This window comes from Crocodylus siamensis, chromosome 1 (genome assembly GCF_052110815.1).
Source record: "Crocodylus siamensis isolate JL-2025a chromosome 1, ASM5211081v1, whole genome shotgun sequence".
NCBI lineage: Eukaryota > Metazoa > Chordata > Crocodylia > Crocodylidae > Crocodylus > Crocodylus siamensis.
Genome location: NC_143395.1, coordinates 152,353,969 through 152,371,084, shown reverse-complemented (window position 1 = coordinate 152,371,084; position 17,116 = coordinate 152,353,969). Strand labels below are relative to the sequence as shown.

General features: G+C 45.5%; 1 protein-coding gene across 10 annotated transcripts in view; it reads right to left on the bottom strand.

Moving 5' to 3' along the window:
* The window catches only part of LTBP1 (latent transforming growth factor beta binding protein 1), a 357,999-nt gene that overhangs the window by 312,933 nt on the left and 27,950 nt on the right, over positions 1–17,116 (bottom strand). For all 10 annotated transcript variants that reach the window (XM_090045635.1, XM_090045667.1, XM_090045616.1 and 7 more), the window contains exon 3: positions 2,664–2,952. In XM_090045635.1, coding sequence (XP_089901761.1) covers positions 2,664–2,952 — 289 coding nt within the window. The remainder of the gene's footprint in view (positions 1–2,663; positions 2,953–17,116) is intronic.

Here is a 17,116-nt window from a genome sequence, read left to right as displayed (position 1 = left end):
TCTGGTTAGGGAACTTCTGGAGGGACTGGACGTATTTAAATCAGCTGGTCCAGATGATCTTTACACCAGAGTGCTGAGGGAATTAGCTGAGGTCATTGCGGGACCGCTGGCACGGCTTTACAAGCACTTGTGGTGCTCTGGTGTGGTGCCAGAGGACTGAAAGAGGGCCAACGTGGTTCTCATCTTCAAAAAAGGGAGGAAGGAGGACCCAGGAAACTATAAGCCAGTTAGTCTTACCTCAATCCTGGGTGAGCTTTTTGAGAGAATTATCCTGGCACATATCCACGAGGGGCCAGCAGGGGCGATTATGCTTAGGGGCAACCAACATGGGTTCATTAGCAGCAGGTCCTGTCAAACCAACCTGGTGGCCTCCTACGACCAGGTCACCAAATCCTGAGATGCAGGGGTAGCAGTTGGACGTAGTCTTTCTGGACTTTCGGAAGGCCTTCAACATGGTCTCTCACCCCATTCTCATTAAAAAGCTGGGGGACTGTGGTGTCGACACCTACACAGTCAAAGGGTCAGTAGTTGGCTGGAGGGCCGCACCCAGAGAGTGGTGGTGGATGGGTCATTTTCGACCTGGAGGGATGCGGGCAGTGGGGTTCTGCAGGGCTCAGTCCTCGGGCCCGCACTATTCAACATCTTCATTAGTGACTTGGACGAGGGGGTAAAAAGCACCCTGTTCAAATTTGCTGATGACACCAAGATGTGGGGGGGATGTGGGCACGCTAGAAGGGAGGAATAGGTTGCAATCAGACCTAGACAGGTTACAAGGGTGGGCGGACAAGAACAGGATGGGTTTCAACACTGACAAGTGCAAGGTGATGCACCCGGGGAGGAAGAACCAGCACCACACCTACAGGCTGGGGAACGCCCTTCTCATCAGTGCACAGGCTGAAAAGGATCTTGGAGTCATCATTGATGCCAAGATGAACATGGGCTGGCAGTGTGGGGATGCAGTCAGGAAGGCCAACCATACCTTGTCATGTATGCACAGATGCATCTCGAGCAGGTGCAGGGAGGTGATCCTCCCCCGCTATGCAACGTTGGTCAGGCCGCTGGAGTACTGCATCCAATTCTGGGTGCTGCACTTCAGGAGGGATGTGGACAACATGGAGAGGGTCCAGAGAAGGGCCACTCACATGATCAGGGGCAGCAGGGCAGGCCCTATGAGGAGAGGCTACGGGACCTGAACCTGTTCAGCCTCCACAAGAGAAGGCTGAGGGGGGATCTAGTGGCCTGTTACAAACTAGTCAGGGGGGATCAGCAGGCATTGGGGGAGTCCCTGTTCCCCTGAGCACTACCACGAGTGACTAGAAATAAGTCACAAGCTGGCAGAGGGTAGATTCAGACTAGACGTGAGGAGGTGCTATTTCACTGTCAGGGCGGCTAGGATCTGGAACCAACTTCCAAGCAAAGTGGTGCAGGCTCTTACCCTGGGGGTCTTTAAGACAAGGCTAGACGAACATCTTGCTGGGGTCGTTTGAGCCCAGTACTTTTTCCATGGCAGGGGGTCGGACTTGATGATGTGCTCAGGTCCCTTCCGACCCTACAAGCTATGAAACTATGAAAATGAAGCCCATGGTAGAAAAAACAAATGGTGGGTCCCTTCCTGTCTGCACCAGAGATGCTGTTGTTCCTATTCCATAGAGATCTACGGGCAGTGGGGAGGCAGTGACAACGTACACCAACCTGCAATAAAGGCTGCTAAAACACTTTGGACATTAGGCCATGGTGACCCACAGCAGCAGCTAGGAATGACAGCCTACAAGTTAGTACTGGAGGACCTACAGCAGAAGCTGGGGATGACAGTGCCATGCATCCCCAATCTTACAGGTGTGGCAGGAAATCCCTCCACTTCCATTACACCTTTCCAGGCATCATGAAAGGAATACATAAGCTCTAGCTTCTCTGGGGGCAGCCAGGGATCTCAGAGGCATACTTTCAAAATACTCGATACACTCTTGCCTGGAAGAGCCTCTTCTCCGCTGTTTTGCTTGCTTGTTTTTTAAATATATATTACTATTTGATTCCCTTAACCTGATTTGGACTCCTAAGGCAGAAGTTGGGAGGGAGGGGGGGAAGGGAGGGAGAGAGGGCTGTGGGCTAGACCATTGTTCACTGTGGCCACCCCTATACAGAAGTTATGAAGATGGCACTTTCTTCTGCTCCCTGTGACTGACAGAGTGAATTCTGCCCCCATCCTACGAACAGATTGAAGTACCTATTGGAACAGACTCTTGGACCTCAGCAAAAAGAGCTGTGCTGGATTCCACTCTCAGTTAAACTTAAGCAAATTGGTCAGCAGGGCCTTATATTCCTCTGACATGTGAATGCCCCTGAAATTAACAGTTAAATCAGCATAAAAAAAATCAGCCTAAGAGGAATTAAAAAAAAAATCAGTCTAAGAGGAGAACAAAGCTATCCTGCTAAACTGAGTGCATTTGGTCCAGAGATTATAATAACCACAGTGACGATACAGTTAGAGAGGACGTTATAAAAATGCTTGATTTTACACAACGCACTTTTAAAAGATCTCCAAGTAAAGATATCTTTACTTCTTTGCTCAACTTATTTAGAAAAGTTATAAAGAATATCTTTAAAATCATATCTAATTATATCATTAAAATCTGACATATTTAAGAATCAAAGAGAAAACTTACCGTGGTTTCATTTGCTGAGGTAATCCAACAGGTGGCTTCTGCTTGAGTGTGAAGGCCATTTGAGCCATTGGACTGACTTTTTGCGGAAGCACAACCTTCTTAGAGAAAGTCTGTTGAGCAGATTGCTGAGGTATGGGCCACGGGGGACCCACAGGACCCCGACCTCCAACAGATGAAGTATCTTGCATGACAGTTTTCTCACAGGAGTTACCTTTTGTCCCTGGTTTGCACACACAGAGCTGAGGTCGTAGACACATCCCTCCATTTTGGCATGGTGGTGCACAGTTAGCTAAGAAGAGATATGTTAAAATAAGTGAAAGTGAAGCAAAGCATTCCATTTTTGCTACCATTTCTGCTCCACTCCTGCAGCCCAGGCTTCCACCTTTCAGCATATAAACCACACACATTTTTCACATTCATTCAAGTACAAACTGGTACAAAGTACACAAATTTAGTATTAAAACCTGAATCAAGATTGACTTCACAAATATTCAAACCATTACAAAACAGCACATTATAGGGATATAAAATACTTTAAGAATTATTATTATTTTTACAGATGAGGCACAAAAAAATAATCTACCTGTTCTCCTCTAAAGCTGAAATCAAATTCCCTTCACATATTGCTGTCATAATAATAATGTAAAAATCAAACATAGGTATAAGTGCTTCTAATACCACTTAGTTGCATAACCCCAAGGAGATAAAGCATTTCTCAGCTACCATGACCAAGGCATGACTTTAATCTTTGCTCTGGACTAATGTCAAAGGCTGCCCCAGTTGACCCAGTTGTAAATGGGTCAATAGTCATTCAGTCCACGAAGTCCAAGGTAGCTGTATCACTCTTGTGCACTGTTAGATAGGAAACTGATGCGTCTTGCCTACACTAGTCTGCTACACATCCATGAAAACAACACTTCTTGAAGAAACAGACCAGCAACACTTAAAACTTAACAGCATTTGAATTGCATCACAGATAGTAGACACTTGCCTCCATCAGCCATAGCTAAGCCTTGAAATGTCCCAGTGAACAAACACAGAAGGCACATGGGCCCTGTAAGGACCATGAGAAACAAACAACTAAGAACATGAATCTCCAATGCCCAGTGATGCCAGTGTCAGGTCTATCAGGATAACTCAAGAATTCCTACCTCCTCCCACCTTCATGTTTAGTCTTTGACCAAACAAAGTATCAAGTTATAACATGTAAAATGAATAATGAGGGTCAAAGCCAGTGGCATGATACAGTCTTCCTATTTCCTCAACTCAGGTAACTATTACAATCACCAAAAATGATAAATAAAGTTGGTGTTTTTTGAAGGCCATGGTAGGAATACTCCACTTACTGCAGTTCCAATTCAGACACAGTTAACACACTTTTACTTTATTACTTGCAGTTAACAGGCCATGGATGAGCTCACCCTCTTAAAAAGAAAAAAAACTTACTGAATATTCCACTTCAGACTTCCTTCTCAGAAGCTGCTTTTTCCTCTGATTTCAGTCTAATTGGGAGCATCTACGTGTGTACTTTACTGTGTAAAAAAACTGTGACATTACATTAATGCACAGTAAAATAGTCTAATAGTAAAATAGTCTACGGTGCATGGGGCACCACTTAAAAACCATACAAATGCGCTACTGCATATTAGGGCAGCATAATGCACAATGATTTAGTACTTAGGGGCACTTTTACATGTGATCCAGGGATGGGCAGGGCAGCACTTTAATTACAGCGGCTCCAAGAGCCATTCTAATAAAAATGCTGCCATGTCCCGTGTATCAGTGTCCCTGTGCAAAAAAATGGTGGTAGGGACACTTGAACTACAGCTTTTTTGACGAGATTTAGTTCATGTGCCCCCACCACCATTTTTAAGCCTGGGGATGCTGAAACACAAGACACAGGAGGCTGCTGGAGCACAGTAATTGCCATGATCCAGCAGACATAATTCCAGTGCATTGGAGCAGCCTCCAGGCTCGTACGTAGGCACCCTCACACTGGAGGTACTAAATGCGCATTAGAAAAGGCCCATTAATGCATGTGTAGACATGCTCACCTTGCTGGTAGTCTGTACTCCTACATTCCTTGATAAACATAGTTCTGGTATCCTGATGGTCTGTTCCTAATGTCGCCAACGAAGCCCTAAAACCCCACCTCTACTTGGCAAACGTTTACTTGCCACCTTCTCATTCAATGCTAGTATTCATCCAACCTTCCCTTATGGCTGTTCCAACCACGTAAGTCTTCACAGAGTCCCAGAGGTTAAGTCACACTCCCATGGCCAGCCATAGGTTTTACTTCCCTCAGCCCAAAGAAGAACACAACATTAACTCACCACAAAACCTCACATTCTCCACACCTTGAAAATCTTGCCCCTGGCTGTTCTGCAGCTTTACCTACAACAGGCCCTGAGAAATCAGCAAGTCCCAAAGTACAGAAACCTCTTGTGAGGGAGCTGTATGCTATACAAATGCAACCTCTAAACAGAGATTGTATTAATCGCTCCAATTCTTTCTGTCACTTATCACTGTCTGTAACCCACAAATCAGGTTCAACCTTCCTCAAGATCAGTGAGTCTGGTGAAGGACCAGTGTAGGCATCAGTTAGAATATACTTCACCCCTTTCTACCACATAAGATACGCCAAAGATTTGCCCTCAAGAGGAAAAGATTTTTCCATAGCTATAATAATATTCATAACATTTAATGCATGTAAGCATGTCTTAAAGTTGTATTTCAGTGAAGAGTAGATCAAAGCAGAACAACAAAAACTATAGTAATATTACATTGTCCAACTCTGGGGCAGACCCAAGGGGGATGCATGGGTGCATTTGCACCCTGCTTCACTGGTTTTCATCACAGGTCACATCCCCTGCACCAGTAAACTCTCTCCCGTACCCTCCTGTTCAAAAATCTAGATCCATTCTTCACCCTACCTTACACATAAGCTCACAGCTTTTCCTGCTATGTCTCCTGAGCCATCAGCAAGTAATCTTCCCCAGTTTTTGACAGAGGACATCAATTTTGTGAAGCTTCTGTCACAGTGCTTTCACTTTAAACAAAACGGTGCTCCTAAAATACAGCAGCACTCTTTCCCCTTTTTAAATAAATTTTACACCATGCATAATATGTTGGGCAAGGCAATTTCATTTAGACCAAACAGTGGCACATCTTCAAATCTCAAACAAATATTGTACAGCATCATCTCAGTATTTGTTCTCTTCCCTGTCTCAGTAAGTCTTTCAGTACATCTAGCTATTAGCTAACAATGTCAGGCAGTTTTTCCAAAGCCAACATCAGCCTCACACCTGCTTATCCATAACAACTAATTTGTGTGAAAAGGAAACAGATTAGTGCATTAGCAAGTGGTTGTTAGAGTCACAATTTTCATTAAGTTTTCTATAAAACGTCTGCAGCTCTGGGAGATTGGAATTATCATGTTGCACTGGGGGATGGTTTTCCTGTTTTCCCAATCAGCACTGCAGTCTGGCAAAGAGCTGCTCTGTTTGCCTCTAACCGATAAAATTCATGTGATCATGTTTCCCTCCATCCCCCAGCTTAATGACCTTCCCCAGCTTCTTTTAACTTGAATTAATAGTTGCACTAATCCTGGTAGGGTCAAATTTAATAAAAGGGGCCAACACATGCTTAAGGAGCCAATCTACACTCCAGACTTCTTCAAGCACATGCATATTGGGGAGGTCCCCCAAGTATATGCGCATGGGGAAGGAGGAAGGAGGGAAAAGCTATACTTCATGACTAACATACATATGTCAGAAACTCTGGTATAGATACGGTTATATCAGCAAAGCTGTGCTTTTCCTGGTATGGCTTGTTTCAACTATGTGAAGTGGTATTACTAAACTGATATAAAGCACAGTGTGGCCGTTCCCACACTCAAAACTAACTATGTTGCTGGTATAGTGTACTACTACAGCTATACTCCTACAGACTTAGCCTTAAATCCATAAAGTTACACTGAGAATTGAAAGTGTCCTACATATTCAGACTTGTTTGCTCATGGCTCCCTCCCAAACAGGGCTACCAGGGTGAAAGCTGAGCTTTCCCTGCAGTGGGGGGTCCAGACTGTGGTGGGGCCAGGCACTAGAACTGACCTTGAGAGCACAGGGCTCCTTCCTGACCCTCCTGACATCATCTTGGCAACACAGAGGAGGAAGCCACCTGATTCAGACACAGAAGGGGCAATAAATGGACTGTGGGTATTACAACATAACAATATTGCAACAGATGGGGACAAGGGATGGAGTGGGGACATTCAGAGACTGGCTCGGCAAGGAGTCTGGATGTCAGGGAAACTGAATTAGGAATGGGAGGGGAGGGACAAGAAGAAAGGCCTGAAGAGGAAGGAAGACATCTGACAAAAAGCCAGAGTAGGAAAGAAGTAAAACTGGAGTTGGAGGAGACAAGGACAGTGAGATTAGATGAGAAGCATAGGAAGGGAAACTGGGACTGGAAGCCACGGGTGTGGAACTGGAGACCAGAAGGGAAAGAAGCAGTCCAGGGGGCGAGAAAGGGAATAAGGACTGGCTGGGCAAGGAGACAAGGGCTAAGGGGACAAGGAAAGGCTAAACCAGGGAACTGGGAGATAGAGGACGATTGGGAGCCTGGAAGGAGCGGAATTATGACTCAGTACAAATGTTTCTACTGAGAGAATTGCTGTTCTCCTAGTAAAAACCAAAATTGTATAGACATTCAGACTTTTTCTCCCAGAGCAAAAATTAGCTACTATGGGAGCACCCAGATGAGCACACATGTTTGCAGCACTGAAGACCCATCTGCAGCTCCACAAACTGCATGCGCTGCACATGCAGGTGTTTGCCACACTGCTAATTTGCAGCACAGCAGGGGTTTTTTGACACTTGGAGATACCAGTGTCAAAAAAAACTCATAGCAGAAAAAAGCAGGGTGCTGTACATGGCAGCAGCATGCACTGCCAAAACCAGGGCCTGGTCAGCTGGAGCCACACTCCAGCTGCCAGCCAGGCTCCATGCACCCAGATTGCTGCTGCTGGAGCCCTGGAGGGCCCCCATGACTCCAGGTAAGGCTGCTGGGCCCAGCCTCCCATACCCCACCTGGGGCAACTTACTGCACACAGGAGTGCATGTCCCTGGGAAAATGCATATGCATGTTCATCTGAACATGCCCTCTAGGAGCAAAATAACACTGAGATAATCAGAGTTAGATTGCTCCCAGAAGAGTTTTCCCCATCTTAACTCTCCCTCAAGACCAGGAGGAGTGGAGCCAAGGAAAAGACTCCCTGCCCTCCAGAAACCAGGTCATCCTAGGCTTGAGAAGGCACTGGGGGGACCTGGCTCCACCCTACTATAGACCAGAAGGTGAAGGCAGTAGCCACCACTCCTTGCCCCTCCTTGGGGACTAGGCAGTCTGGGGAAAAGGGGGGGAGGGGGCGGGTTCCAGTTCCTGCCAGCTTCCTTTGCCACCCCTGTCACTCAACTGAGCAGTGAGGTGGAGATTTAAAAGGCAGCAGCCATGAGTGGGGCTCTAGGAAAGTCTCCCAGATCCTGCAGACTTGCCCTTGCTGACCCACCCCTCAGCTGAGCAGTGGAGCAGCAATTTAAAAGCTGGAAGCAGGACTTGGAGACCCAAAACCCAAGGGCCAGCTTTTAAGTTGCACACTGCTGCCCTCCCCCTTCCCCACCATCAGCATGACAGTGAAGCGTCAAGGGGGGGAGCCAAGAACTGAGTAGGGAAGACCTTCCCAGAGCCTTGTTCCTGGCTGCCAGCTTTTAAATTTCTGCTCTACCCTGGCTCTAACAGTGGCAAGGCTCCTGGATCAGCTGGATAGTGAGGACAGCAAGGGAAACCTGCCATGTGGGAACCAGGAGCTGGGCTGGGGAAAGCCTCCTTACACCTAGCTCCCAGCTCCTGGCTTTTAAATTGCTGCCTTCACTGCTCAGCTGAGTGGGAGGGGAAGAAGGACTGGGTGCTGGGCATGTGGAAGCTTTCCCTAGCCCAGGTCCCAGCACCTCCAGTTTCCCCTTGCCATCTGCACTGCCCAGCTGATCCAGGAGCCTTGCCACTACAGCAAATGCCGCTGCTTCATCCAGCATTGCTCTTGGTCAATGCTCAGTAAAGCAGGCTGCTGTGCCTTGCTGCAGCAATAGAGTGTTCCTCTCTTCTTCCTGCACTCCTTTGGGTCAGCCTGGAAGAGTGCAAGGAGCAGAAACTGCTGTCCTGCAGGGAAGAACCAGGAGGGTTCCTGCCACAGGAGAATGGTCCCTCTTGCCAATCTGCTGACTGGCAGAATAGGGGGACATTCTTCTAAGGCAAGAACTCTTCCTGGCTGCAGCAGCTGCTGCTTTTTGGCAGCTGCCAACTGTCACTTGACAGACTGACCCCCTCCCAGGCAGGTGAGAGAAAAGGTTATCAATTAATGGGTGGTGACCCATGGAGCAGCCTTCTAGTGCCCCGCTGGCTGGAGAGCTTACCTGTGAATCTCTTCAGCCACAAGGCTAAAGGAACATCTGTACAGTTTGCTTCCTGGTCTATTTTTCTACCAGAAGAAATTTCTTCCGGTAAAAACAAATGTCTGAACACAGTCTAAAACTGTAATCAAAAGCCTGAGAAGTAGGAGACCGGAACTAACTAGATGATGAAGATGGAACTAGGATGAGATACCAGTGATGAGGCAGACAGGACCAGGACAGGCTGGAAGTGATGGGATAGAAAGGTCATGCTGGAGGGATCGGGGCAGGGAGAGGGGAGGGGGAAGGATAGGAAGAAGAGTTGGTGTTCGCTAGTCTAGTGTGAGCTCCCCTCCAGAGCTTTGAATGAAACACAAGACCCATTTCATAAGTGCCTAATTTAAGATCTTCTCTCTGATAAGTGAGAGTGCCGAGCTCACATGATTGTAACTGAAGTCAACAGGAATGTTCCAAGTATGTGTACACGGTAGTGGCAGAAGTCCCAGGTGCCACCTAAGTAGATTACACCCATCTACTTCCATTCATGTGCTCCAAACCCAGAAAAATGCTGGTAAGACTGCTACAGGGCACCCCCATCACCACTTTTGAGGCCTCAATCTGTAGGATGCTTGAGATCAGCCCTTCGGGAACAACCCTCATCAACCTGTTTCTGGCTTTGGAGTGAAAGCAGGTGTGACTGGGCACACTGAGCTCAGGATCAGCCCTGATGTTAATGTACAGTAAATAAGACACATGCTGAACAGCGGAGAACAAACAAAATATTAAACAGATGCTAAACTGAGCACTATCCAGTCTATACATTGACTAAGGCCTGGGTCCTGTAGAAAAAAAATGTGATGATACAATGTAAAGACCGTATTATAATGCATATGCACATTGCAGGGGCAGCCATAATTCTGGCATTTCCTAACTGTGGAGGACTTGATCTTGCAACCTTAATAATGTTGTTTTAATATAGTTTGTGTGTGTGTGTGTAATCACAGATGCAAAGGGTTGGAAGGGACCTCAAGTGTTGTCTGCAAAAATTGTAATTAATACACAGATTAAAGAGACTGACCTTTGATATGACCAGCTATAATCTGGAATACCAAGTGTGATTTAACAGTGCAAGACAATCTGAATACAGTTTAATTATTTATTGAAAGGATGTTTCTTATACTTCCTATTATAATAGTGTATAATCATAATTACACTGCAATTTTTCTCCATATTGAAAAAAAAATCCCCCTAATATCATGAAAGAGAAAGAAAGAGAGAGAGACTCTAAACATAGACTAAACATAATGGTATGATCCTGTGCAGAAGTGAAATCCAGGATATTAAACTAAGAACAGTTTATGTAATAATTAATCATCAAACGTGATAGTACAAAATGGGCAGCTTTATAAACATGGATAACTGAATAATGTCAAAGCAACAATTAAAAGTCAAGCTAGATACTGTTGGAAATTAAAGTTGAATCAGATCCTAAATATATCAAACAAAGGCGGGGGGAGGTTGAGGTTGTTCATATGCTGATAGTTGAGATTTTTTTCAGTCAATAGCACAGTGGATGAGCAGGGTATGAGGTTGGTTTAAGAACTGTTTATGTAATCCTTTCCACAGTATTTTTCCCCACAGTATGTTCTTCAGTTGTACCTTATCTTGAACTTTACTTTGCTAACTGAGCAACGTTTACAGAGGAATATAATATTAAAGCATTGTTATAAAGATAGGCATTCGTTTGTTTGTATTTTGGTTCATTTAGGGGAGGATTTATTTTGTTCATAGCCAAAAAGCCTGGAGTAGACTTTCTTAGAAAGTAATCTGTAATAACAAATATAAATATATAAAAACCACCATGCTCAAGTATTTTACTTGTATTTGCCTCAGGACTCAGAGTCTGTCATCAACAACAGCCTGCTACTGCACACAACAAATAAATGATATATATCAAAGCCAAAAAAATAAAATCTTTGGAATACGGAATCTTCAATATAAAGAGATTTGGTCAAGTGGACACATTTGGTCAAGTTTTGGTCAGTGGAGAGTAACAGCCAAAAATGTACATCTAAAAGTCAAGAAAACTACTTACAATCATCATTACAGACACAATGAAAAATGCTTCCAAATTAGGAATAGAAATAAGAGCTGAAGATAAACCCCAGAACATAAAATTTAAGTCCAACACTGTTCTCATATCAGTTTCCTAATTTAAATCCAGTGCTCTTTCTTAAAAGAGATATTCAAATCTGCCTAAGGGATTTAGAAGCATGTGTCCCTCGGAAAAATGCCTTCAGTGTTTTTAAAAAACTCCTCCTAAATGGGGGGGGGGAGGGGTGTTGGAGAGAATAAAAGAAAAATAACACATTTTATTGCACTCTTTTCCTTACACTTTGTGAAACAGGCCACAGCATTCTTCCAGGCAGAGATATACACCTTCCCCATAATTCATTCATGCCATACCTGGGACCACTGCCAAGAGGCATGCCCTGTCTACTCATCCTGCTCAGCATGCATGAAATCTCCAAAAGGGGAAAAGCACAGTCTCCTTAGATTTGTCTAAGCAAGCACAAAGCAGCACACTCAAGAATGAAAGCGGTGCTGAGAGCAGTATGGCTGAAAGAAGTACTGGGGTACATAATCAAAGCCACTCAAAGCCAGCTCAACTGCCTCGTTTCCAAGGAATTGCCACATGCTGAGTGGAAGTAAGTGAACAGTGGGCCTTTTCATGGTGGTCTTACGCTTAGCATAGAGGCAACATAGACAAGCCCTTAATGACAGGCTCAGGGTGCAAGTCTGCAGAAGTAGCCTGGATCCAACCATGCAGGCATGTGTGATCTGCGGTGCTGACAACCTCTTTGCAGTGCCACAAACCATACAAGTTGCTTTATTAACCGCTCCATGGTGCTGCTAATGTGCAGCGCTGATGCAAAATTTGCTACCAGGATTTTCCGGTAGCAAAAAAAAAAATTTCTGGAAAAAAAGCGGCACAACCCACACCAAAGAGGCAAGTGCCGGGACAAACGCAGAGATGGGGAAGCAGGCAGCCCAGGGCTGCCTACTCTCCCATCTCTCCGCACTGTGGAGCCCTCGTGCTGAGGCACCCTGCACCCCAGCCAGCCACTCTCTGGCTAACTGGGGCACAGGGTGCCTCAAGACAGGGGAGCAGGGAGCCCTGGTGCTGGTTGCTCTCCTGTCTCCACGTGCCTCAGCACAGGGGCTCCACTACACTGAGGCACGTGGAGGCCCCACACTGAGGCACCCCAGCCAGCTGCTCCCTGCCTGGTACAACTGAAGAACATACTGTGGGGAAAAATACTGTGGAAAGGGTTATATAAACAGTTCTTAAACCAGCCATGTAGCGTGCCTCAGCGCGGAGGCTACATGTGCCTCCATGTGGGGGCTCCACAGTGAAGCCCCGGTGCTGAGGCACATGGAGACAGGGTAGCATCCAGCCCAAGGCTGCCCACTCCCCTGTCTCGAGGCACACCAGCCAGGGAGCAGCTGGCTGGGGTGCAGGGTGCCTCAGTGCAGGGGCTCCCCCATCTCCACGCGCCAACCCCCGGTGCAGGGGATAGCTAGCCCCTGCTGAGGCAACCTGTGCCCCAGCCAGCCCCTACTACAGCATGTGGAGCAGTGGGACTTGTCCTGCTGTAAAGCACATGGGCAGGGGTATTCACTGCGGCACAAAGTAGCAGCACAAAATTTGTGCTTCTACTATTTGTGGGCATACCCCTGCTCATGTGGACCTGGCCATAAAGGCCAAATTTGACTGTCCCAACACACAAAACTTCTTCCACTTAAGATGTCTCATCTCCATATTGCTGTCAAGAATTAAAAATCTATCAATCTCATTACCTGAAGAATATTACAATTTAAGAAAGTACATTTTGTGAACTCTTGTTATTATTGGCTAAATTGTCTTTGCAAACTGCCTGTGTCTAGACAAAAAGGAAGCAAAGAATTTGGCATATCAGTTTCAGAAAAAGCTGGCATTCTATTTGATGCCGCATAAAAAATGGCTGCCTCATGGCCAACTTTTCAATCCATGAAGCATAAGACAGTAAATAGATAGTCCTGGGTAACTGTCAGACTCAGCAGCTCTACACATCAGAGGACAACTACTCACCATCTGACTTACATTGTTTAAAAAGACACTTAATGAACAGACTGGCAAAAGTTTGTTACATGGCGGTTTTTCTCAATCTAGAGAAAAAAAAAATCACAGTGCCAAAACATGGCACAAGGGGGCACAGAGCTGCAAACAGAAGTTACTGGATAATGTAGATTGAGGAAGGCAAGAACTGCTCATATAGAATTCCACTCCTCCATAGCTATAGGACTCTTGTAAGAATATCACCAGAGCGCCCCAAGGGATGACTAGGTTAAACGGTCACAAACTCCTGCAAGACCGTTTCAGGCTGGACATAAGGAGGAATTTCTTTACTGTCTGAGCCCCCAAGGTCTGGAACAGTCTGCCAGCGGAGGTGGTTCAAGCACCTACATTGAACACCTTCAAGAGTAAATTGGATGCTTATCTTGCTGGGATCCTATGACCCCAGCTGACTTCCTGCCCTTTGGGCAGGGGGCTGGACTCGATGATCTCCCGAGGTCCCTTCCAGCCCTAATGTCTATGAAATCTATGAAATCTTGGTATACAGGAAACCAGTGGACCAGTGTTCTCTAAGAACAGGACTGAGAACAGAATGGTATGATCTTCTGGAGGGATCATACCCTGTCTCTCTACTTCCTGCATGGCACCTACATGCCATGGTGAAAGATGTTTTTACAAACAATCACTTTGACACAAAGACAGGCAACTCCAAAGTTAGGCAGGACTAAAAGTTTTAAAAAGGTCACAATTTCTGAGTCAGAAGTCTAAGTGCTATTCATACCCAAAATATATTATTGAGATTTATAGATATAAAAGCACCTATTGTGATCCTCAGGATCTTTTAACATAAATTCTTTAAAGTTAACACCCCCCCCAAATAAAATAACATCCAAAACAGCCCAAAGAAATAGTAAGTAATCAGTTAGTCAACCAGAACATTCAAAATTATAAAGAAAACTCCCACTCTCAGAAATGAAATGGTAATTCATATGTCAAATTCACAATTTTGCCAAAAAGTATTGGAACAGAGACTTAGGAAAGTAAATTCAGTCCAAACTCTGCTTCAGCTACACTTAACATAAATGTGGAACTGCATCAGAAAAGTTAATGGAGTTACCTTGGGTTTATACACAGTGCAACTTCTAGGCACGTTCAATAAATGCACTTTAGGTAATGAATGACCATTACATCTAGTACCTCCAGACACTTTTACACATGCTCTGGGGTTGGGGGGGGGCGGTGCTTTAAGTAGGGTCGCTTCGAGAGCCATTCTAATTAAAGCACCGCCGTATCTTCCGTATCAGCGACCCTGCACTTAAAAATGGCAGCAGGGGCGCTTGAAATAAAGCTTGGCATGCTCCAGCAGACTTAATCGAGTCTACTCCAAGGTGCTGGAATTCCAGTGCATCGGAACAGCCTCAGCACTCATGTCTAGGCACTCTCCATTATGAAGTACTGGAAAAAAGTACATTAGCCTATTTGAATGCACATTAGCTAAAGAGCACTTTTTTGTGACACTTTAATGCACATTAAAATAGGCTAATAAACATTAAAGTACACGTGTAGATGTGCCAACATTGCATTTTTAACTTTGTTTTAAACATAGCTTACCTCTCCTCCCCTAAACAAACTGGAAGTAAGTTTTGAAATTCTTTACATTTTTGTTTTCAAATTATATAGGTCAGATCTTGGTCTCACAGCAGTGTAAATTCGGAAAGTTTATCTGATTTAAATATAAAACATACAAAGCATGGCACAGCAGTATGTGTTACTCTGTCACCTGGCTCCCAGGAAAACAAGTAGCAGCGTGCCTAATACACATTATGGGGAGAAATGTGAGTCAAACTGTTTTTATGGGATCAGTGACAGCAGGTGAAAAACTCATGCATTGTATCCTCAAACCAATTTCCAGCTGCATGTGACTGAAGTCATTAAATCAGCTAGCATGCTGTCAAATCACAAATTAATGTAAGGGGAGACTATATTTTTAATACAGTTTTAAAACATTTGTTGACTCCTGGTTCAGTTTAAACCATCTGAATTTTTAGTTTTCAAAATGTCCAAGAAAGGTATCTGCAAGATGCCATGTCTGGACTAGTAACTATGACTAAATAAAGTGTTCAGTTATTTTTATGTTCAACCACCATTTTCCATAAAGCTGAGATACCAAAATCTTGAAAGTAAAAGAACTGACCAGAGAGAATGAGCACAAGTCTAATCCTGCTTACACTGAAGTCAACAGTTTTGCTACTGAATTTAACAAGATAATGTGCTAGAGCTACACCTCAGCAGTGAGGTAAAAAGAACAGTGGCAAAAGTTCAGTGACTTAGCATCCTTAGAAAGTGACACTTACTAGAGCTGCATGAAATTACGGCAGCCATTTTGTTTTAGAGGTATTTTGGCCCGTTTTGATGCCCGAAACACTGAATCCAAAATGAAATGGAAGGCTCCAAAACATCTCCAAAATGGAACAAAACCATCCAAAACATTTTGGAAATGTTTCGGATATTTCAGAGGTGCCCCAGGGAAGAGTCCAGCCCAGCCCTGCCACCTTCCTCTTGAAATGCCAGGAAGCTGGGGCCTGGCAAGGCAGCCATAGGGGTTTCTCCCAAAAGGGCAGAGGCAAGCACAGCCAGAGGAGCCATGGGAGAAGTTCCCCATGACTGCCCTGCCCAGCTCCACCTCCCACACGGCCCCAGCCCAGCACTTAAAAAAAAAAAAAAGCCCGCACTCACTGACTGCAGCAGCGGGCAGTCAGGGCCTTGGGGGCTTGTGGCAGAGCCCCCCCACGCAGCGCAGGGGAGTGGGGGGACAATGAGGGATCCCCCCACCCCTGCTTGGCACCCACACAGCAGCTGCCCCACAGCCCAGGTGTAGTACGGCTTGGCAGGGCACACTGCCCTGCCTGGGAGGTGAGGCACATTGCCCCCCACCACTCCTGTCACCCATGCTACAGCTATTAAATCGTACAGGTGCAGAGCAACTCAGCAGGGTGCCGCATACTGCCTGGGAGCTGGGGTGGCTCCAGCAGTCAGCCAGAGCCTAGCACTGCTCACCCTAGCAGCCCCAGCTCCCAGAGAGCACACACTGCTGCACCTGTGCCATGGGGCAGCTGCTGCATGGGTGCCATGCAGGGAGGGCAATCCCCACTGCCCCACACTGGGGGGCTCTGTCGCAAGCCCTCAGAGGCACTGCAGCAGCCAGTAAATGCAGGCTTTTTTTTTTTTTAGTGCCAGGCGGCTGGGGCCAGGTGGGGGATGGGGCCAGGCAGGGCAGCCATGGGGGCTTCTGCCATGGCTCCCCCCACTGGGGCAGAGGCAGACACAGATGGAGGAGCTGTGGGAGAACCTGCAGCTGTCCAGCTGTGCCTGCGTCTCCCCGGCTAATCCAAATCTCTGAAACAGTGTCAAAACAGTGTCAGAACTCTGAAACAGATTTCGGCTGAATTGAAACGGAACAGTGATCCGAAACTAAAACAAAACATAGCTTTTTCACACATTCCTGACACTTACCATTATTGAGAAACCTAGCACAAGGCCAAGGGCATACAGCAAGATTTCTGTGCTAGTCTTCTGCACTGGCCTGAATCTTGCCCTCAGAATGCTGCAGTAGTAAATAAACTGGAGCGTAATGATTTATCTAACATCCTCATGTTGGCTACTTTTCTTGTATATTATTTTGTCTTCATCAGCATTTAAGTTGTGTTGATTTTGTACCCAAATTAAATATCAAATTTGTTGAAGTTTTTGTTTTTTAATAAACTTATTGGTAATACTTTATCTCTCTTTAGGATAATACAGATACTTTGTTCAGATTGTGCTCTATTATTTAGTTTTATCTAGACACATTTTAGTCTGAAAAAATAAGAATGCTAGACTAACTATTGGTTTAA